This window comes from Symphalangus syndactylus, chromosome 20 (assembly GCF_028878055.3).
Source record: "Symphalangus syndactylus isolate Jambi chromosome 20, NHGRI_mSymSyn1-v2.1_pri, whole genome shotgun sequence".
Taxonomy (NCBI): domain Eukaryota; kingdom Metazoa; phylum Chordata; class Mammalia; order Primates; family Hylobatidae; genus Symphalangus; species Symphalangus syndactylus.
The window spans coordinates 66,246,412-66,270,671 of NC_072442.2; the positions used below are offsets into that span (position 1 = coordinate 66,246,412).

The window sequence follows — 24,260 nt, forward strand, 5'->3', positions numbered from 1 at the left end:
TTATGAGAACCTAACTAATGCTGGAGGATGGGAAGTGGAACAGTTTCATCCTGAAACCACCCACTGCTAACCCTGTCTGTGGAAAAACTGTCTTCCACAAAACCAGTCCCTGGTGCCAAAAAGGTTGGGGACCACTGGTCTAGAGTATCAAGGGCCCAATACCAATGTGTTGAACAGATGCTGTTGGCACTGTCTACTGTGTTCATCAACATCCCCAAAGGACACAGCTATGCCCCATGTCATCAGGGGTAGCTCACCTCTAGGTGGTTATGTCTCCTGGCCCTCGATGCTATGGAAGTGATCACCAAAAGACACAGCTATGCCCCATGTCATCAGGGGTAGCTCACCTCTAGGTGGTTATGTCACCTGACCCTCGATGCTATGGAAGTGATCAGATTCAACTCTGATGGCCATCTTGAGATGTTCTTCCTATTACACTTTATATTGCTGTTCCCAGAAGTCAGGCAAAGGCAAATCACAAAAGATCTCTGCCTATACAAAGTGTGACTCTAAGGTAATAAAGACATGTTTTTAAAAATCACAAATGAGTACTGGTGTAATTAGGATACTTGATAGTGACATCTTACACCGAGGCTGTGAAATACCCTTTTCCCCAACTCTCAAACCTAGATCTCACTTGAGCATGAAGGATTTAAAAAAAATCTGTAACCCAGCTGTGACACTTCCTTCCACCTCTACCTGTACATCTGTTTCCTATGGCATGCTGCTGCCTCAAGTAAGATGGGTGAGGCTTCTGTAGATGCTGGGGAACAAGATGGAACAAAAATGCTTCACACCTGGCTCCCAAATTACAGGAACGCTGGACAGAGGCCAACATAAGCTGGCACAGCACCAGCTGAAATGGACATCAATTAAGGAGCTTGTCATCTTTCAAGACTACAGGGTCTTTTTTCACTCCACAATCTGCACTGCTCCACAAACCAGCCACAGCACCACTAGCAGGGTTTTCCAGATGGGATCATTTCCCTTAGATTCCACATTTGCAGATTTATTGCAGAACTTTTTAACCCATCCCTCCATTTTTAAAGCCTGAAATATTATTCCACACTACAGTTTTATATTCAATTGAATTTGTCTCTAGTAAAATCTGTACCTTCATGAGCAGAAAAAGAAAGTTTTAAGCCTGCCTACAAGTTGCTGTTTGCTTACAAAAAGACATGCAAAAAACTGAGATTTGTGAAGGCTCAGAAATTCTTCTCTGAACACATTGCTCCAACTGGGGTCAGAAGTCAGAGAGCCTTCACCAGGCTCCATTGTCCTGGAGAAATGGACAGATCTCCAGCACTAAGGCAGGCCTCCTCTGACCATCAGAAGCAGTGTTAGTGATCCATGTCACATGCACAAAGAAAAAGAAACTCTACTAATGTCTAGTCAGTGGCAAATGCTGCTTCAGAAAAACATCTTAACACGGATCAGCAATTAAAAAGTGACAAGATTCCACACAGTATCTTCTCTTGACTTTCATCCAACGGGGCAGGACATCTTCCCTACACCTATGCGGCTGCCCAGTGGAAAGAATTCCACACAACACGAAAGAGACCCACGGTGAGTATGTTCTGAGAACTGAATTCCATTGCCTCAGGGGCCTGTCTGCTGCTGCCAATTTGCTTCTCATGGCAGAAAACTGTGTGTCAGAGCCCTGACTAGGCTCTGCCGATGCTTGCTTGGAAAAGCGTCCAGCTGGAGATGAAAGGAGTTCTTCAAAGCAATGACTCCTTGGAGGCTATCATTTTAGAATTCTTCACTCTGGAATATACTATGGGCAAGAAGCTGGCCTGACCTCTCGTGTATTCTGTTGGAGTTGGCCTGAGCCGGAGAGGCCTTGATGGGTTTGGAGTGATGGCAGGAAGTGAGGAACCCAGTTGAAGGTAAGAGCCCAGAAGCTACATCATAGGCGGGGACAGGACAAAGAACTGAAAAAAGCTTCAGAAATCTGTCTGGACAATTCAGTTTGGCCCACCCCTTATCCCTCTCTTTTATTTTAAATAAACAGCTTCAAAAGGGGTGGCCCTCACATCTTTCTGCTGACTAAGGTGTCGATTTCCTTATGTTCCTCTATGAAGAGAGCCTGAACCCTTCAGCTCTCAGCATTTAATCGGTCAAAACTTAGTCTCTAAAGTGAAAAGACAAGCTACAGACTGAGAGAAAATATCTGCAATGCATTTGTATTTGACAAAGGATTTGCATCCTAAATATATAGACCTCTCAAGACTCAGTAAGAAAAAAATCCGATTTAACAACAGGCAAAAGATGTGAATAGACACTTCACCAAAGAAGATACACAGATGACAAATGAACAGATGAAAAGATGCTCAACATCATTAGCCATTAGAGAAATGCGAATTAAAATCGCAACGTACCTATTATAATTATTTAAAAAAACAAACAAACTGACAGTATCAAGTGCTGATAATGATGCCAGAACAACAGGAACTGCTTATGCAATATGGTACAGCCACTTTGTAAAAGTTTGGTGGTTTCTAGCAAAGTTAAACATACTCTTATCATATAAACCATCCGTTCCATTCCTAAGTATTTATCCAAGAGAAATGAAAACTTAAGTTCATTTAAGAAACGTAAAGACTGATGCACAAATGTTTACAGCAGTTCTATCCATGACCACCAAGAACTGCAAATAGCCCAAATGTTCAACTGGTGAATGGATAAACAAATCATAGTGTATGTATACAGTGGAATACTACTCTGCAACAAAAAAGAACATATGACTGATATAGGCAACAGCATGCATGAATCTCAAATGTATTATGCTATGTGAAAAGAAGCCAGACTCAAAAGCTCTATATCAAGCTTGTCCAACCCGTGGCCCATGCAGCCCAATGCAAATTTATAAACTTTCTTAAAATACTATGAGATGTTTTTTGAGACTTTTTTTTTTTTAAGCTTATCAGCTATTGTTAGTGTTAGTGTAGTTTATGTGTGGCCCAAGACAATTCTTCTTCCAATGTGGCCCAGGGAAGCCAAAACATTGGACACCCCTGCTCTATGTACTGTGTGATTTTATTTATAAGTCATTCTGGAAAATGCTAAGTTATAGAGACAGAAAACATCAGAGGTTGTCAGGGACTGGGGATGGGAAGGGAGCTGGTTGCATGAGGGAATTTTTGGGGGTGTTGAGAATGCTCTATATCTTAATTGTAGTGATGGTTACATGAAAGCATGTGTTTCTCAAAACTGTACAACAGAGTGAATTTTAACTTATGCAAACCCACCAATCTTGGTTGCTGAGAGTCTCTGTGGCAAAGGGGTAAACTGGTGGAACACCACTTCATGCGGTGACTGGGGATACCTGGGGATGCATACATCTAGAGTGTGATGGGGCTGAGACAGAGCCCACTTTCACCTTGAAATTAGAGACAACACTAGAAAACAGACATAAATTTATGTTGGAATAAAAGAATTTTATGTCCTTTGTCCTTCAACTTTTTCCTTGTTGTAGAGACAATACAACCTTCTTTAGAGATTAAAAAGGTACAAAATCTCAGCCTGGTTTTCCTCCTCCCTTTACATGTCCTGTTTCATTTAGGCAGAGGTCTCTGTTTCTCCAAAGAGCAAAGTGTATATTCAAGCTGAAATCAGAGGCCTAGACTAACTAGAGGCCTGCTGGCTGGAAGGGGTTAATGTGCACAGAACTTAGTAACAATGAATACTGAAACTATTTTTAATAATAAACACCTGCTAATCTCTAATTAAAAAGTATAGGGACAGCATGGTGGCTGTAATCACAGCACTTTGGGAGGCCAAGGTGGGTGAACTGCTTGAGCTCAGGACTTCAAGACCAGCTTGGGCAACATGGTGAAATCTCATCTCTACAAAAAAAAAAAAAAAAAAAAAATTAGCAGGGCATGGTAGCATGTACCTGTGGTCCCAGCTACTCAGAAGCTGAGGTGGGAGGATCCCTTTAGCCCAGAAGGTTGAGGCTACAGTGAGCCACTGCACTCCAGCATTGGCAACAAAACAAGATGTTGTCTCAAAAAAAAAACAAAGTACACTCTGAGAAATATTTTTTTTTTTTTTTTGAGATGGAGTCTCTCTCCATCACCCAGGCTGGAGTGCAGTGGTGTGATCTCGGCTCACTGCAACCTCCACCTTGCTGGTTCAAGTGATTTTCCTGCCTCAGCACCCCTAGCAGCTGGGATTACTGGGATTACAGGTGCGTGCCACCGTGTCCGGCTACTTTTTGTATTTTTAGTAGAGACAGGGTTTCACGATGTTGGCCAGGCTGGTCTCAAACTCCTGACCTCAGGTGATCTGCCCGCCTCAGCTTTCCAAAGTGCTGGGATTACAGGCGTGAGCCACGGCGAATGAACCAAGAAATCTCTGTCATGTTTTCAGTGGGTAAGGGAAAAAACATAAAGTATCCATGTGAAAATAAAGTTTCTCTTCATGTCATTACAATAAAATGATGAGGATAGCCACCTCCAAAGATTTAGCAGATTAAATGAAAAAGTATGACTCTTATAATGAGGTTACATGACCACAGGGAGCAAGTAGCTTCCATGGAAAAAGATGGAAAAAGATGTGTGTTACAGCAGTACCCAGAAAGCTACGAAAGCAGTGAGCCTGAAGAAGAGAACATATCCCACTCCTACCACAGTGTCTGATCTCCACGCCTCTGCTTCACAACTTAGTCCTCCCAGCATTTCTTGGGTGCTTCAAGAGAGGAAGGAAATGGTACAGAAACGCAGCTTGTACATAAAGGGCACAAGCATGTAAGCATATGCACACATATGCATGTGTGCATACAAATGCAGAGAAAAGGCCTTTTCATTTAAATGGAGGAAGCTGCCATGTCTACCTCTATAAGCAAAAGTATTAATCATCCACCGTCTGGTTTTAATCCACACGCTCCTGATCCTGCATTTGAATGTATTGTTATCAGGGGAAGATGCATTTCAGCTCAATCTTATTCACCAGCCAAAAACCTGAAAATGTGAAAACCACATTGGTAGAGTACCTTATTGGGGACCCAGAAAACTTAGCTGAGCTGCTCTTTTATTTACCTTTTTTTTCTTTTTTTTAAATGATGAACAAATGTCAATTTCAGGGGCACTGAGATTAGAAAAAGCTCAGGCCGGGTGCCGTGGTTCACGCCTGTAATCGCAGCACTTCAGGAAGCTGAGGTGGGCAGATCATTTGAGGTCAGGAGTTCGAGACCATCCTGGGCAACATAATGAAACTCTGTCTCTACTAAAAATACAAAAAAAATTAGCCGGGCATGGTCAGTGGGTACCTGTAAACCCAGCTACTCCGGAGGCTGAGGCAGGAGAATCACTTGAACTCGGGAGGTGGAGGATGAAGTGAGCTGAGATTGCACCACTGCACTTCACCCTGGGCAACAGAGAGACTCCTTCTCAAAAAAAAAAAAAAAAAAAAAAAGTTAACAGCTCAAATTACAGGCCCTTCTTGTAGTGACACTATCCTCAGGGAAATTAGCACCTTTTCTTCTGTATTTCCCAAAGAGATCCAGCCACACACAACCTGACTGACATCAGCCTGTCAGATGCAAGACTGGGCACCCAGGTGCATCCCTTATGAGCACTTACAAATGAAATGGCAAGCCCAAACAGCAAGCCTTTCCCTCCTGTCTCTGTTTTGTTTTGTTTTTTTTGTTTTTTGAGACAGGGTCTTGCTGTGTAACCCAGGCTACAGTGCGGTGGCACGATCACTGCTCACTGTAGCCTTGACCTTCCAGACTCAAGCAATCCTCCCACTTCAGCCTCCAAGCAGCTGGGACTACAAGCATGCGACACCATGCCTGGCTAATTTTTATTTTTTTGTGGCGACAAGGTCTCACTATGTTGCCCAGGCTGGTCTCGAACTTCTGGGTTCAATCGATCCTCCCGCTTTAGCTTCCCGAAGTGCTGGGATTACAGGCATGGTGTCACCGGGTGTGTCTCCATTCTTCTAGTTCATGCTTTGCTAACAGTAAGGGAAGGGTTTTAAAAAGCGTTTGTATGTATCTAAGCATGTTTCTTCCACTGTTTGTGCTGGAGACCCTCCCCCCTCCTAAGGTTTAACCTAAAAAGGGTCCCAAAGCCCATATGTGGGCTGAAGTACCTTCTTCAAAGCCATTAGTCACCAACCTTGCAGTCTTATTCCAGACTGCACAAGGGGCCACCCATGACACAAAAACTCTGGCAAGATTAGGGGCTAGCAAGAGCAGAAGAAACCGCAATACGCATGAGACTCCCAGGAGAACAGTGACTAGTGCTGGTAGGGAACAGACTGACAGACAAAGCAGACAGACTCTAACCAGGCCTCACTCTGTTTTTGATGCAACACAAATGTTTTCCATTAAAAGTTCCCTGCCCCACAAACACTCATACATGCAGCTATGAAATCCACATACTTAACTTCTGCTTTTCTGGCACACTGACCCAACTACCTCTCCTGTTCCTCTGGAATAGAGCAAAGATGAGGGTAATCAGATTTTGGTACCCCTATCACAAAGGTTAGTGGAACGGAATCACAATTAGAAGCATGCTTACTGAGTACCATCCAACATGAGTATGATTGAGCAGGCCAAAGGGAAGAAGGCAGAAAGCATGGACTTTCCTTTTGCCAAAACCAATCCTGTCTAGCTTTGGATCTTACTGTTTGGCTCTTACGCTTTCAGCTTAAAGTTAGGCTTTGCAGTAAAGTCTGCAAATGATCTTCATCAGGAGGTGTTGGTCACCAATAAAACCAAAACAGGCAAAAACCTCAGAACACTCATTACAAAGCCTGCAAAATTCTAGTACTAAGAAATCAGGGAATGCTGGCTGATTTGTAATCTGTATTTCAAATGCTTAGAACCAGCTGGGTATTGCAATGGTGACAAGAAGCTGAATTAGAAATCCCTAAACCATCAGCAAGCTCTCCTCCCACCACCAGTAGAACCTGGCCCAGGTGCATTTCTAACCAAAGTCACAGAAGTGGGACACATAAATGTTTGAGTAATTCCTTAAAAGAAAAGAAACCACAAATAAGAATTTAAGGGAGTAATAAAAAGGAGTGAACATTGAAAAGAAGGGAAGAAGTTAATTTTTTAAATGGCATGTGAGAAATAAAAAGGAAATCCCCTATTCAGGCAGCTCTGGAGTTCCCTAATTGCACAAGAGCAAAGGACACCCCCCACCGAACATGTATGCCTTGTTAAGCAATTGCTCAACCTACACTCATTGTGCAATTTCAATCTTCCAAAGTTTTCTGCTGCACATATGCAAACCACGTTTTCCTCTGCATTCTAGAATTAAGAACAGTTTATCATTCTTCTCTTCACTTTAGAGAGGGGTGTATGCATGAGCCAAAAAAAAAAAAAGAAAGTATTGCTAGATAAGCATTCACTACAAATGAGGTTTTATATTATTTCTTTTACATTATTTCATCTGGTTATTTCTGAGTTTACTGGTAGTTAAGAAACACTTGAATTCACTCTTAGGCAGCTAAAGATTCATTTTTCCTGTCATTGACAATAATGATATCACAAAAAATAGCCCACGAAAACATCAAACCTTCAAAAGCCTTTGTCCTAAATGATGGCAATTCTAGAATATTTGAAACAGTTAAAAGTGGAAGTCCCTACTGTGTAGTCAAAATTCCATTGGAAGGCTAAGCGCCGTGGCTCATGCCTGTAATCCCAGCACTTTGGGAGGCTAAGGCAGGTAGATCGCTGGAGATCAGGAGTTGAGACCAGCCTGGGCAACATGGCAAAACCATGGCTCTACAAAAATTACAAAAATTAGACAGGTATGGTGGCGTGCACCTGTAGTCCCAGCTACTTGGGAGGCTAAGGTGGGAGGATCCCTTGGGCAACAGAGCAAGACCCTGTCTCAAAAGAAAATAAAAAAAGTTTGCTGTTCAAGACTATGTTTAAAAAAAAAAAAAAAAAAAAAAAGGCAAACCAGTCACAGACCACGAGAAATATTCACAGGATGTGTATCTGACAAGTTTTTGTGTCAAGAATATATGAAGAACTCTTATAACTCAATAAGAAAACACCCCAATGTTTAAAAATGGCCAAACAGATTAGAACATTTCCCAAATGAGGATATAAGAATTGTCAGTAAACTCATAAAAAGATGCTCATCATTATTCAGGAAAATGACTATTAAAACTACAGCCAGGAACAGTGGCTCACGCCTGTAATCCCAGCACTTTGGGAGGCCGAGGCGGGTGGATCATTTGAGGTCAGAAGTTCGAGACCAGTCTGGCCAACATGGTGAAACCCCGTCTCTGCTAAAAATATGTAAAATATTAGGTGGGTGTGTGGTGGCATGCTACAGCTGTAATCCCAGCTACTTGAGAGGCTGAGGTAGGAGAATCGCTTTAACCTAGGAGACGGAGGCTGCAGTGAGCTGAGATCAGGCCACTGCACTCCAGTGTGGGTGACAGTGAGACTCTGTCTCAAATGAACAAACAAAAAAAACCCCCGAAAACATAAAACCAAAATGAGATACTACTTCACACTTACTAGCATGGCTAAAACTAGTTGGCAAATATGAAGCAACTAGAACGCTCACACATTGCTAGTGGGAGTATAAAAGGGTGTAATCACTTCAAAGAAGTTTGGAAGCTTCTTTTAAAGTTAGATATATACTTAAATGACTAAGCAATTCTACTCCTGGATATTTACCCAAGAGAAATGAAAATATATGACCACAAAAAGACCTGTACATTAATGTTCACAGCATCTTTTTCATACCCCTCCAAAATAAAAACAGCCAAAATATCTATCAACAAGTGAATGGATAAACTGTAATATATCCATACAATGGAATACTACTCACCAATAAACGACTGAAAAAATATAATGCACAATATGGATGAATCTCAGACGTTATGCTGAGTGACAAAACAAAGATAAGAGTATACACTATATGATTCCATGTATATGAAATTTTATAACAGGCAAATCTAATCTATAGTGAGAATAATTAGATCAGCAGTTGCCTGGGGCAGGGAGTAGGATGGGGGATAGAGGCACTCGGGAACATTCTGTGGAGAAGGAAATATTCTGTATCTTGATTGAAGTGGTCTTTATGCAGAATATATAAATATTCTGTATCTTGATACGGGTATATATACACCCATACATTCAAATGTATACATTTCATTGTATGTAAATATATATTAAGTTGATTAATCAAGTAAAGGTATTAACTATAAATTTCTTTTTAATTAATTTTTTTGAGACAGATCTCACTCTGTCGCCCAGGCTGGAGTGCAGTGGCGCAATCTCGGCTCACTGCAGCCTCCGCCTCCTGGGTTCAAGTGATTCTTGTGCCTCAGCCTCCCGAGTAGCTGGGATTACAGGGTGCACAACCACACCTGGTTAATTTTTGTATTTTTAGTACAGACACGGTTTCACCATATTACCCAGGCTAGTCTCGAACCCCTGACCTCTGGTGAACCGCCTGCCTCGGCCTCCCAAAGTGCTGGGATTACAGGTATGAGCCACCGTGCCTGGCCTTAAATTGTTTTGAATATCTAAAATTATGGGCTGGGTACAGTGGCTCATGCCTGTAATCCCAGCACTTTAGGATGCCAAGGCAGGAGGATCACCTAAACCCAGGAGTTCAAGGCCAGCCCAGGCAACTGAGCGGGACCCTGTTTCCACAAAAAATTTAAAAATTAGCCAGGTGTGATGGTGTACGCCTATAGTCCCCAGCTACTCAAGGGACTGAGGTGGGAGGATTGCTTGAGCTCAGGAAGTCAAGGCTGCAGGGAGCCATGATCGTATTACTGCCCTCCACGCTGGACAACAGGGCAAGACCCTGTCTCAAAAAAAAAAAAAAAAAAAAAAAAAAGTAAATATAACTATCAAGTAAAAAAATATATTCTTTTACATATATGATATTAGTAAAGAAAACTAAAAAGGGTGAGACAAAAAGTACCAGGGCGGAAGTTTAAATCAATGTTTTTTTTTCCTATCATACATTCTCCTCTTAACCAATTTTAATTTTATATTTATTAAGTCTTGAGACAAAGGTTGTATGTATGTATGTAGGTAGGTAGGTAGGAAGGCTAGGCAGGCAGGCATGCTCACATAACTGATCCTTGTTTTTTTTTGTTTTTGTTTTTGTTTTGAGATGGAGTTTGCTCTGGTTGCCCAGGCTGGAGTGCAGTGGCACGATCTGGGCTCACCACAACCTCTGCCTCCTGCGTTCAAGCAATTCTGCCTCAGCCTCCCGAGTAGCTGGGATTATAGGTGTGCACCACCAAGCCTGGCTAATTTTGTACTTTCAGTAGAGATGGGGTTTCATCATGTTGGCCAGGCTGGTCTCAAACTCCTGACCTCAGGTTGATCCGCCTGCCTTGGCCTCTCAAAGTGCTAGGATTACAGACATGAGCCACCAAGCCCAGCCTTTTTTTTTTTTTTTTTTTTTTTTTTTTTTTTTTTTTTGAGACAGAGTCTCACACATTGTCACCTGGGCTGGAGTGCAGTGGCGCGATCTCGGCTCACTAATCTTCAGGTTTTCATATACCAGTCATCATCATTAGTCACTGTTCATCTATAAGCAATGTTGCCTCCAAAGTTTGGAGTCCAGGACATTGGACCTGATCTTCTAGTCCTTAGACACTGCACTGTCACTACTCTTGTATTTTTGCCCTTGAACACACCTCCTAAATGATGTAGATAAGACTACATATATTTAGTACCACTCAGAGCACTCTCAAGTCTCAAGGATTTGTCTAAAAAAAAAAAATCAAATTCTCTCTTCAAAGACTCAAATTCTAGACTTTGAGATGCTTTTGAATCCAGGGCATTCCAAGATTTGAAGAACATTCAATCCAGGGGAAAGATGCTGATAAATTCAGTCTTGAGCATTCTATTCCACTCATATGAACTTTTCCTTCTTTGTTTATCCTCGGGAACTATTCTGAGTCCCTTTAAATATCTATGAAATGATAGAGAGGGAGGTCTAAGAAGGAGAAACTATCTCAAAGGGCAAGAACAAAAGACTTATGTGTAAGGCTGCCTGAGATGGCATCGTTTATAATACAGATAAAAGTCAGTAACTTCCTATAAAACGTCTAATGATCGAGGACTAAACAAATATTATGATATATTCATACAATATTGTGCAGCTCTTAAATTCATGTTATAGGCAAACATGAATTTAAATGTTTATTTAAATTTAAATTAGTTTATTGCTAAGTGAACAAAGTACATACAAAACAAAACATAAAGTTTGATTCTATTTCTGTTAAAAAGCAAAAATTGGCTGGGCAAGGTGGCTCATGCCTGTAATCCCAGCACTTTGGGAGGCTGAGGTGGCCGGATCACGAGGTCAGGAGATGGAGACCATCCTGGCTAACACAGTGAAACCCTGTCTCTACTAAAAATATAAAAAAATTAGCCGGGCATGGTGGTGGGCGCCTATAGTCCCAGCTACTCGGGAGGCTGACGCAGGAGAATGGTGTGAACCCGGGAGAGGTGGAGCTTGCAATGAGCCCAGATTGCGCCACTGCACTCCAGCCTGGGCGACAAAGTGAGACTCCATCTCAAAAAAAAAAAAAAAAAAAAAAAAAAAAAATCAGTGCTGGACATGGTGGTTTGCACCTGCAATCCCAGCTATTCAGGAAGCTGAGGTGGGAATACTGCTTGAAGCCAGGAGTTCAAGACCAGCCTGAGGAACACAGCTGAGATCTTGTCTCTAATAAACAAATAACCAAAAAACTTCACTTAAATCCAGTCATCCATCTACCTATCAGCCATCCTTCTAGGTTGGAACATATGGAGCAACATGGAACAAGAAACAGTAGTTATCTCTGGGTAGTGGATCAAGAAAATCTTTTCTTTTCTGTATTGCTAATCTTGATTTTCCTCTCTTTTTTTGAGAAAAGGTCTCCCTCTGTGGCCCAGGCTGGAGTGCAGTGGTGCAATGCAGGCTCAGTACAACCTCTGCATCCTTGGTTCAAGTGATCCTCCCACCTCAGCCTCTCAAGTAGCTGGGACTACAGATGCACACCACCACACTTGACTGATTTTTTAATTTTTTATAGAGACAAGGTCTCATTATATTGCCCAGGCTGGTCTTGAACTCCTGGGCTCAAGTGATCCTCCTGCCTCAGCCTCCTGAAGTACTGGGGTTACAGGTGTGAGCCAACATGCCTGGCTGCTAATCTTAATTTTTAAAGTATTTCTAAACGAACATTTATTTTGTAATACAAAGATTATTTTATTTATTTTTGAGACAGGGTCTTGCTCTGTCACACAGGCTGGAGTGCAGTGGTATGATCACAGCTCACTACAGCCTCAACCTCCTGGGCTCAAGTGATTCACCCACTCAACCTCTCAAGTAGCTGGGACCACAGGTGTAGGCCACCAAGCCCAGCTGATTTTTTAAATTGTTAGTAGAGATGCTGTGTTTCCCAGGCTGGTCTCGAACTCCTGGGCTCAGGTGATCCTCTCACCTTGGCCTCCTAAAGTGCTGTGATTAGAGGTGTGAGCCACCGTGCCAGGCACCAAATCTTCATTTTGTTTGATTCTAGTATGTAGATATGGGATTGATTTTTGTATAATGACTTTATATCCAGCAACTGTGCTCCATTTACTTATTAGAATAATTCTAATAATTTATCCTTTTTGGGGATTTTCTAAATGTATCATGTTATTATCTACAAATAAAAACAGCTTTATTTTTTCCCTTCCAACAGTCTTATTAATACTTCATTTTTTTTTTTTCACATCTTACTGTACTGACTAGGACCAACACAGGACTGAATGGAACTGGTAACTCATTGCCCTTATCTTATTCTGTTTCTTGAGCTGCTTGCTTGGTGGTTATGTAGTTGTTTATTCTCTGAGAAGACTGAGGAGGGCAGATCACTTGAGGTCAGGAGTTCGAGGCCAGCCTGGGCAACAGGGTGAAACCTCATCTCTACTAAAAATACAAAAATTAGCCGGGTGTGGTGGCAGGTGCTTGTATTCCCAGCTACTCAAGAGGCTGAGGCAGAAGAATCCCTTGAACCAAGGAGATGGAGGTTACAGTGGGCCTAGATCACGTTACTGCACTCCAGCCTGGGCGACAGAGAAAAACTGTCTCAGAAAACAACAACAACAATGACAGGGTGAAACCCTATTGTACTAAAAGTACAAAAATACAAAAACTTAGCCAGAGGGGGGCACAGTGGCTCACACCTGTAATCCCAGCACTTTGGGAGGCTGAGGCGGAGGCGGGCAAATCACTTGAGGTCAGGAGTTCGAGACCAGCTTGGCCAACATGGTGAAACCCCATCTCTACTAAAAATACAAAAATTAGCTGGGCATGGTGGCAGGTGCTTGTAGTCCCAGCTACTCAAGAGGCTGAGGCAGGAGAATCGATTAAACCCGGGAGACGGAGGTTGCAGTGAGCCGAGATCATGCTACTACACACCAGCCTGGGCGACAGAGCAAAACTCTGTCTCAGAAAACAACAACGGCAATGACAACAACAACAAAACTTAGCTGGGCGTGGTGGCATGCACCTGTAATCCCAGCTACTAGGGAGACTGAGGCAGGATCATCACTTGAACCCAGGAGGTGGAGGTTGCAGTGTGCCGAGATCGCGCCACTGCACTCCGGCCTGAGTGATAGAGTAAGAGAGTCAGACTTCCCGTCTCAAAGGAAAAAAAAAAAAAACCAGCCAAGCGTGGTGGCTCATGCCTGTAAGCCAGCACTTTGGGAGACTGAGGCAGGTGGATCACCTGAGGTCAGGCGTTTGAGACCAGCCTGGCTAACATGGCAAAACCCCATCTCTACTAAAAACACAAAAATTAGCCGGGTGTGGTGACGCGTGCCTGTAGTCCCAGCTACTCCAGAGGCTGAGGCAGGAGAATCACTTGAACCTGGGAGGCAGAGGTTGCAGTGAACCAAGACTAAGCCACTGTACTCCAGCCTGGGTGACAAAGCGAGACTCCATCTCAAAAAAAAAAAAAAAAATCCTTAATGACATCTGCAGAGGTCTTTTTGTCACGTAAGGTAACATGTAACAGGTTTTAGAGATTGAAGACATAAACCTCTTTGGGGTGGGGGTGTTACTTTGCCTACCACAAAGGGTGAGGACAGCTCATGAGGCAGACGCAGACCACCACTTGGATGCTTTCTCACTGCTACAAATCAGTACCATTCGCAATGGTTCAGCAGTTCAGAGAGGTCTAAGGCAAATTCCCACACTAAATGCAAAGTGGCCCAATGACAGAATTTCTTCTTCACATGGTAGCTCCAAGAAGGTGACAGGATACTGCAGTTATCGTTTATATGAAAGAGACTGAAAAAAAAAAAAAAAACTGAAAACTAGACATGAATGATAGCTCTGATACAGTAGCTCCACTGTATACAGAACAGAAAATGTAGAAAATAAATTCATTTATTGACATTGCACACCACTTGGTCACCCTCCCACTCCCTTGAGGTTAATGACTTGCTAATACAGGTTATTCTTTACCCAAAATGCCTGGGACCAGAAGTGTTTCAGATTTTGGAATATTTGCATTTTATACTTACTGGTTGAGCATTCCTAATTGGAAAATCTGAAATCAAGCTTTGGATTTTAGAGTCTTTTGTATCTCAGATTTTTGGACTAGGGATATTCAATGTGTATAAACTCTATACTTGAGCAGGGGATTTCAACTATTGTCTATGGGCACACTCTGGGAGGCCATGGCGGGAGGATCACTTGAGCTCAGGAGTTTGAGATCAGCCTGGGCAACACAGTGAGGCCTTGCCTCTAATAAAAAAGTAAAAATAATTAGCCAGGTGAGGTGATGCTTGCCTGTAGTCCCAGCTACTCAGGAGGCTTAGGCGGGAGGATCGCTTTAACCCAGGAGGTCGAGACCGCAGTGAGCTATGGTCACACCACTGCATTCCATCCTGGGTGACAGAGTGAGACCCTGTCTCAAAAACACAAAGAAACAAGCACAATGGACAGGCACGGTGACTCACGCCTGCAATCCCAGCACTTTGGGAGGCCGAGGTGGGTGGATCACTTGATGTCAGGAGTCTGAGACCAGCCTGGCCAACACAGCAAAACCCTGTCTCTACTAAAAATACAAAAATTAACTGGGCGTGGTGGCAGGTGTCTGTAATCACAGCTACTCGGGAGGCTGAGGCAGGAGAATCACTTGAACTTGATAGGTGGAGGATGCAGTGGGCCAGGGGGTCATGCCACCGCACACGGTGACTCACGCCTGCAATCCCAGCACTTTGGGAGGCCGAGGTGGGTGGATCACTTGATGTCAGGAGTCTGAGACCAGCCTGGCCAACACAGCAAAACCCTGTCTCTACTAAAAATACAAAAATTAACTGGGCGTGGTGGCAGGTGTCTGTAATCACAGCTACTCGGGAGGCTGAGGCAGGAGAATCACTTGAACTTGATAGGTGGAGGATGCAGTGGGCCAGGGGGTCATGCCACCGCACTCCAGCTTGGGAGACAGAGCCAGACTCCATTGCCAAAAAAAAATAAAAAATAAAAATAAAAATAAATAAATAAATAAATACTGTAGACAAGGTATCCAGTGAGAATCTACCTAATCTGTTCAAAGCAAGTATCTTTCTTTGTTCAAAGAAATGTAAGTGACCAGCATCAAATTGTAGAAACTAAAGCTGAGGTCTAAGAAAACAATCTGCAATATATTAATAAAAAGGAGAATGTAGCACACAAATAGAGAAACAAATTATATTTTGGGGAAAAAAATGCCAAATGAAAAAGAAGGTACTATCTGCTATATTCTTTCAACTGAATTTATTTTTAAAGACGAGGTCTTGCTCTGTCCCTCAGGCTGGAGTATGGTGGCACAATCACAGGTCACTGCAGCCTAGACCGCCAGGGCTGAAGTAATTCTTCCACCTCAGCCTCCTGATTAGCTGGAACTACAGGTGTAATACCATCAACCCTGGCTAATTTTTATGTTTTTTATAGGGACAGGTTTTTGCCATGTTGCCCAGGCTGGTCTCAAACCCCTGGGCTCAAATGATCTGTCTGCCTTGACTTCCTGAAGTGCTGGGATGACAGGCATGGGCCACTGCTCCTGACCTTCAACTGAATTCTTCAAATTATAGACTCTGTGAAGTATGCTAAATGAAAAATGGAAAAGCAAAGACAGATATAAGGGGACTGAGGCCAGGCACAGTGGCTCATGCCTGTAATCTTAGCACTCTGGGAGGCTGAGGCAGACAGATCACCTTGAGATCCGGAGTTCGAGACCAGCCTGGCCAACATGGCAAAACCCCGTCTCTACTAAAAATACAAAAAAATTAGCTACGTGTGGCAGCGCGCACCCCTGTAATCCCAGCTACTTGGGGGGCTGAAGCAAGAGAATCGTTTGAAAACTGGGAGGTGGAGGGGGTGCAGTGAGCCAAGATCACACCACTGCACTCCAGCCTGGGCGACAGAGTAGGACTCCATCTCAAAAAAAAAAAAAAAAAAAGATATAAAGGGACTGACTAAAAGGCAGGCAAAAAAATAAAGGTTATAAGATATAATGTAAGAGAACAAATTATACAATAGAAGACTTAAAACCTGAACTAGAAGTAGTAAAAAGTAGAATCAATGCTATAAAAATATATAAAGAAGACAAACTTGAGAAACCTTCCTAGAATGCAGAAGAAAAGCAAAAACAGATTAAAGTGATGACAGAAAAAGTGACATATAGGACAAAGAATGCAGATCTAATATATCAGGAGAGCAGAAATTACTGAAGAAAAGAATATAACAAAGAGAGTATTTGCACTCAAAGGCATATAAGGTGAAAACTTTTCTGGTTCAAAGATACAATGCTAACATTAATGCCAAATCAGTGCTCTTGAAGCAATGCCTTCACTGGGATATTACCAGCTCAACAAAACACAAGAACTCCTCAAATTCAATTATGGTGCCACTCACATCTTTATATATGGCACAAACTGTCTCTCAAACTAGGAAGATATCTGCCTTATGTGTCTGGATCTCCCAGGCTGTGTTGGCAATACGTGTTTCGTAAATATCTGCAGAATAAGCATCAAGGCAGGACCAAACATGAGACTAATCTCAACCAGTAATAAAGCTGCTCACATTGCTGCCACTGATGAGCACTTGAGATATGTTTTACATTTCCTAGTAGCGAACACTAGAAGCCAGAGGAAATGTTTATATTTTTCAAATTTCTTTTTTCTTTTTTTTTCCAGACGGGGTCTTGCTCTGAGACCCAGGCTGGAGTGCAGTGTGGCACAATCATAATGAGCATCAAACCCCTGCACTTAAAAAATTCTCCCGCCTCAGGCTCCTGAGTAGCTGGGACTACAGGCAATTGCCACCACACCTGGCTATTTTTAAACTTGCTTATAGAGACAAGGCCTCACTATGTCACCCTGGCTGGTTTGGAGATCCTGGCCTCAAGTGTTCCTCCCACTCTGGCCTTCCAAAATATTGGGATTACTGGTGTGAGCCACCATGCCTGGCCCTTTTGCAGGTTTTTTTTTTTTTTTAATTTTTTATTTATTTGAGACAGAATCTCACTCTGTCACCCAGGCTGGAGTACAGTGGCACAATTTCAGCTCACTGCAACTCCACCTCCCAGGCTCAAGCACTTCTCATGCCTTAGCCTCCCGAGTAGCTGGGATTACAGGTGCCCACCATCATGCCTGGCTAATTTAGTAGAGATGCGGTTTCACTATGTTGGCCAGGCTGGTCTCAAACTCCTAGCCTCAAGTGATCCACCCGCCTCAGCCTCCCAAAGTTTTGGGATTACAGGCGTAAGCCATCATGCTACGCCCACTTTTGCAGATTTCTAAAAGGTCAAGAGTTCCCAAAGATTCATCTCCTAGGTTGGCCATGGAAATGACCCATATGAGCTTATTATCGTTCTTTTCTCTTGAGCCTCAGTACCCTCTTTTACAAAATTTGAAATGGCTCACACCTATAATCCCAGCACTTTAGGAGGCTGAGGCAGGAGGATCACTTGAGCCTAGGAGTTTGAGATCAGCCTGGCAAGATGGTGAGACCCCGTCTCTATTAAAAAAAAAAAAGAAAAAGAAAACGGTTTTTGTTGTTGTTGTTGTTTTGTTTTGTTTTCTGAGACGGAGTCTTGCTCTGTCACCCAGGCTAGTGTGCAGTGGCACGATCTTGGCTCACTGCAACCTCCGCCTTCTGGGTTCAAGCAATTCTCCTGCCTCAGCCTCCCGAGTAGCTGGGATTACACAGCCCACCACCACACCTGGCTACTTTTTCTATTTTTAGTAGAGACAGGGTTTCACAATGTTGGCCAGGCTGGTCTCAAACTCCTGACCTCGTGATCCACCTGCCTCAGCCTCCCAAAGTGCTGGGATTACAGGCATGAGCCACCATGCCCAGCCAAACTTTTTTTTTTTCTTAATCAGCCAGGCATGGTGGCACATGCCTGTAGTCCCAGCTACTCAAAATACAAAAAATTTAGCTGGTCATGGTGGCGTGCCTGTAATCCCAGCTACTTGGGAGGCTGAGGCAACAGAATTGCTTGAACCTGGGAGACAGAGGTCCTGCCGGGGCGGGAGGATTGCTTGTGCACAGGAATTTGAGGTGGCAGTGAGTTATGATAGTGCCACTTACTCCAGCCTGGGTGACAAAGTGAGACCCATCTCTTAAAAAAAAAAAAAAAAAGAGGTAATAATACTTACATGGTGGGCTTAGAGAACTTAACGAAATACTGTACAGAAGTACCTAGCTCGGGGACTCATACATGATAGATACTCAGGAGATGTTATTTTCCCCTGCCGTGGATGGAGAATAATAAAGCAGAGTACCACTTTATATGATTATATGATGTGGCCAGGGAAGCTCTCTTTACCAAGGTGACAGAAGGGAGTGCAAGAGGCACACACACAGCCAAGTACAGAGTGTTCTCGGTTAAGAAAAGAGCAATTGCAAAGACCCTGAGGCATGAGCGCTTGGTTTGAGCAACAGCAAGGATGTCGATGTGACTAGAGCACACTGGGTTGAAGGACAGTAGGAGGACCTGGGGTCAGAGAGCTTGGGAGCAGGATGGAGGTGGGGTCAGATAATGGAGGGCATCGTAGGCCCTGTGAAAACTTTGGACTCTAAGTGAGAGGAGCAACCATCAGAAGGTTTTGACCTAAGAAATGACATGATCTCACTGATATTTTAAAAATAGACTGAAGAGTAGAAGCGGGAAGGAACCAGAGCAACCAGTCAGAAGGCATTTCAGCAAACTGAACCAGGCGCAGTGGGAAGACAGAATTGTATCTGTATGTGTTCTGAAGGTAAAGAAGACATCACCTGCTGATGGATTAGATATGGAAGTGTGACAAAGAAGTGCCAAGAATAACCCCAAGCATTTTGACACAAGCAGCCCAAAAATCAAAGCTGCCATTTACCAAGATGGGGAAGGGTAAAGGAAGACCAGGTTGGCGGGTAGCAGGTGGGGCAGGATTCAGGAGTTTGGATTTGGACATGTTAGGTTTGACATACCTATTTCACAGTCGTTGAAGTGGAGACCTACCTTAGTCTCACTGAGCCGCAACTGCCCCCTAGGTAGCCTGTGGATCACTACACAGGCTGAGGGCTGGTCTGCTGGCTCTGTGCTCAGATACGTGGTATCTGACACTAGAGCTGAGAGAGCTGATGAAGATGGGGCGAAGGAAGAGTCTGAAGCTGGTTAGGACTCTTCTACTCAGCACCTGTCCCACACTACAAGACAGCTTCAATAGCGAACTCCCAAAAGCATCCTCTGGAATCAAGACCACCTTGTGATCACAAAAGAAAAGTATGAGGATCCTCTGGCCCAAGCCACGTCACCCAGTCTCTCTTCTAACTCAACATCTTCCACATGTATAAAACAATTTGTTAGCTGTCCTCAGCCTCACATACTACAAATCCCCATTATTTTCCCATTCTGAGACTAGAAGAGCAGAATTTCACTCTAAGTTTTTGTTGGAAAGGCATAAAATAAGTATTCCTCTTGGGAAAGAGGGGTTCTCTGATTCCCAAGATATAGTAGCCATTAAATGCATCCAAGGAGTATGAGTTTTTGATATATCAATGTCTAGAACCTTAAGCTACTTACAGCAATTTAACCAAAGGGAATATATGCTCAAATTCTGCTACAAGAAATTGATACACTATTCGTAACTGTAAAAAAATTGGGAACATTCTCTTGGTTCAATAAAGCAAAGATTGGTTAGAGAAATCTTGGAATATAAAAGCATTCTGGGTAACTATAAAAAATGATTCCATATAAGAATATATTTAAAATATTAGGAAAAAAGCAGATTACAAATAGTATATACAGCTGGGCATGTTAACTCAGACCTATAATCCCAGCACTTTGGGAGGCTGAGGCAGGTAAATCACTTGAGTTCAGTAGTTTGAGACCAGCTTGGCAACACGGTGAAACCCCATCTCTATAAAAAATACAAAAATTAGCTAGGTATGAAAGTGGGTGCGGTGCCTGTAGTCCTAGCTATGTGGGAGGGTGAGGTAAGAGGATTACTTGAGCCTGGGAGGCAGAGGTTGCAGTGAGCTGAGACTGTGCCACCATACTCCAGCCTGGGCAACAGAGTGAGACCCTATCTAAAAATAAAAATAATAAAATAAAATAAAAACAAATAGTATATATAAATATTAATATAACCTCCAGTTTTATTGAAAATGAAAGTGTGTGTGTGTATACTAGAAATTAAATACGATTATATATGATCAGCAAAATAACAGTGCTCTTACTTCTGGGTAGAAAGAAAAATTACGGATAATCTTTCTTCTTTTTATTTGTGTGTGTTTTCCAAATTTTCCACAGTGAACAAATACTCTTTTATACTAAAAACAGTTTGTGTGTTTGTTTGTTTGTTTGTTTGTAGAGACAGGTTTCTCATGTTGCCCAGGATGGTCTCGAACTCCTGGGCTCAAGCGATCCGCCCGTCTCCGCTTCTCAAAGTGCTGGGATTAAAGGTGTTAGCCACTGCAACAGGCCAAGACTTTATATTCTACATAGTCTCTCATATTTGTGGCTCATGTTTGGAATTTTTACTTTTTTTTTTTTTTAACATCTCCCTATGTCCCTAGTATATACTTCATCTAGGTCAAAAGACTTCCTCCTGAGAAGACATTTGTGGAGCCTCCCCGAAGGCCTGTCCCCCAGGGGATGTGATGCTCACTACTCTGCAGAGAAGTCAGTCACAGGGTATTCCTGCCTCCACACAGCACTTCACTCCCAAGCTCGGTGGCTACTACTTCCCTAGCCTAGTAACTGTTATTACACATGAGAAATGTGAAGTCGACTGGACTACCCTACTCTTTACCTGGCTGAAAACCCAACTGTTAAGCAGAGACTAAGAGCTCCACAGTCCCCATCAGTGCAACAGGGAATCAGCTTTGTTTTCTATAAACAGACAGGCAAGAAAAACATTCAGGTTAAAACACAGTCCTCAGAGGAAGGAAAATAGAAACCAGGCAGCGGGGAATGCTTCATATTCCTACAAGTTTTTTTTTCTAAGTTAACACATGGTGTCTGCTTCTCTCTAGTCACCTATTTATCACTCTCCTCCTTAGAGAAGGGAAAAAGCCCTGGCTGTTTTCCTAGTGCAGAGTTTTGTGGCGGAGGGGGGCAGGGAGGAAGGGGGAGAAAGGAGGGTGCTTTAAGCATGATGCAAACCATTTGGAGCTGAGTGAGAGCACTGCCAACACAAGCTGCACTATTTAAACAAGTGAGGAAATGATCGTATATACAACATGCCAGCGAGCACACACACACACCAAAGGAAGTCGAGAGGGCTTTTTTTTTTTTTTTCAGGACACAGAGCTGGATGTCAGCGGCTAAAAGGTCGATATTTTCCCTTAACACCCTTCTCAATGACTTAATCATGTTCCATTTGCACAGAAAACTTCCCAAGAATAAAAGTCTGGAGAATTAAGAGGAGGGGCGAATGGGGAGGGATGTTTGCCCTGGGGCTGACCTTATCCGAGGTTTTCTCCATGTAGCAGGGGTCCTGAGGGGCAGCCAGCAAAGGGACAAAGCCCGAGAGAAGCCGATCCTCTTCCAGGATAAGAAGGGTGAGGTCATCATCCGGGTCCTTGTACAGTGGCACCTCAGACTGATTGACTGCAGTCAGTATGTTACAGAAATCAGCCAGCGTCGACCACACATCCACAGCAACACTGTGAGAAATAAGGTAAGAAAAGAGCAGCTCTAAAGAGGGGCCAGTAAAAAAGAGTATTCTCAGTACTTGTGAGCAGGGAAGTACTTGCAGCAAATGTTGTCTAGGCTGGCATCTGCCAGGAAATCATACCCCAAAAATGCTAGGAAACAAAACTGTGCCCAAGGCAGCAATCTGAGGTATGTGTATGTGGTTCTATGCAAAGTTGAAATTGATTAGGGGGAGTTTTTAATCCTCACCAGAGAGGAAAAAGAATTTAGAGAATCAGCTGCCTAATGCAGGGTCCTGTCATCTTTCCAGACAGTGTGCCTGAAACGCTTATTCAAACACTCTAGACACCCAGTGCCTGAGGCTGCTCCCAGAATTCCCCACTGCTGTCCAGCCAACTATATGCCACACAGACAGCAACTGAGCACCAGCCTCTCCTCCTCCAGCCACAGCCATGGAGAGTCTAGTCACAACACAGCAAGAGTCATGCATGTTTTCCTCCTACAATGCTTTAGAAATCTCTTCCCTATATATAGGCAGGCAATCAATCAATCAATCAATCAATCAACCAATCAAACAAACAAACAAACAAACAAAAACCTCATTCCTGGCCCATCAAGATCCTCACAGGAAGGTAAAGCCTCTTATCCACAATTCATCAGCGCTGTCTCAGCCATTCCACACCTCTCTTTCTCTCATTTGTGGAAGGTTAGATACAGGGTGACCAACCATTCTGGTTTTTGTGGGACTGTCCCAGTTTTAGCACTGAAAGTCCCACGTCCCCAGAAACCCCCCAGTCCTGGGCAAACTGGGATGGCTGGCTGTCCTAATTGCGTATCACCAGGTCCTGGCTGAACCTGAGAAGAAACCTTGAAACTGCAAAGTTTGGCTCTCCTTAATTGAAATTTCAGGGTAGAATTATAAAAAAAGAGGTTCATTTCTCTGTCACCATCATTTGTCAAAAATCGACTGTGGGTCAGATTCCTGCTTTGGTGGGTGCTGAGGATCCATAAAGTTTTTTTGTTTTTTTTTTTGTCTGCCCAGGGATACTACAAATTGTGGTAAACATACAGGGCCTGCCAAGGCTACAGACTTGGGTTTCTTCTCCAGGAAAGCACCTAACCAGGAGTCTGGAACAGATAGTATCCTATGAATGCTAAGTTTTACTCTAAAAGAAGAGAGATGCATAGGAGAATTACAAAGAAAAGCTTCACAATTAGATTCATGAGCTAGACTGGCAAGAGGCAATATGTAAAGAGAACTGCAAGAATCATCCTGGGCGGAGTGTGGTGGCTCACGCCTGTAATCCCAGTACTTTGGGAACATGAGAAGGGAGGATCACTTGAGGCCAGGAGTTCAAGACCAGCCTGGGCAACACAGTGAGACCCTCTCGCTAAAAACAACAAAGAATCATCATCCTGGAATCTCCCCAGTGGAGTTACTGCCTATGAGTCCTACTAGGGAGGGGCCTCAGATCTAAGCAATTTGTTTCTCCTGGAGACCAAGAATCTTTGGGAGATGGCAGAAAAGAATGCATTCAAGGGACATGCCACCGAAGTTGACAGTGGGGGAGAAAGTGGTGCAGAGGTACAGGAACTCCCTGACTGGCTCCAGGTGGAAGGAGGCTGCAATGGTTTATTTACTGTAATCGTTGCACTAGGAAAAGGCAATGAAATGAAACATCTTGTTTTCAAGAGTGTCCTGGGAACCAGACAGAACACAGCCCCATTAATCACACAACGGCACATAATCAACACACGTGTACTGCAGAAGTAACTTGCTTCACAGGCTTTACCCAGGAAAAAGAACATGTTTGGGAAGAATCACCAGAGGGACGAGTTTTCTAAAGCCTCTCTCAGCACAGACACCGACAACCAGACTCATTCACAAAGCTCCATCTTTTGGCTCAGCCGGGTTTGGCTGTCAGAAATGTTTAAATATGGAAAAAAATAAACAGTTGCAACACGTTTCTGTGCAGAGATCTGCCTGAGCTCCTTTGTGATGTAATGGGAAACGCAGCATTCAGGCTACCAGCTGTAGAATAAACAGAACTTCGAGGGTTAAAAGGAACTGAACTTTCCACGACCCCATCTGCAGAGAAGAAAATAATAAGAGGAATGATGCACTGCCCCACAGCCCTGAT

At 43.3% G+C, this 24,260-nt stretch overlaps 1 protein-coding gene across 8 annotated transcripts in view; it reads right to left on the reverse strand.

Annotated features, from left to right (window-relative positions):
* SMG6 (SMG6 nonsense mediated mRNA decay factor) overlaps nucleotides 1–24,260 on the reverse strand; it is a 248,399-nt gene that overhangs the window by 88,056 nt on the left and 136,083 nt on the right. For 7 of the 8 annotated variants that reach the window (XM_055258403.2, XM_055258404.2, XM_055258406.2 and 4 more), the window contains one exon: nucleotides 21,929–22,130. In XM_055258403.2, coding sequence (XP_055114378.2) covers nucleotides 21,929–22,130 — 202 coding nt within the window. Of the gene's footprint in view, nucleotides 1–3,419; nucleotides 3,849–19,479; nucleotides 19,724–21,928; nucleotides 22,131–24,260 lie in introns of those variants that run through there. The other variant, XM_063629634.1, reaches the window with a different exon arrangement.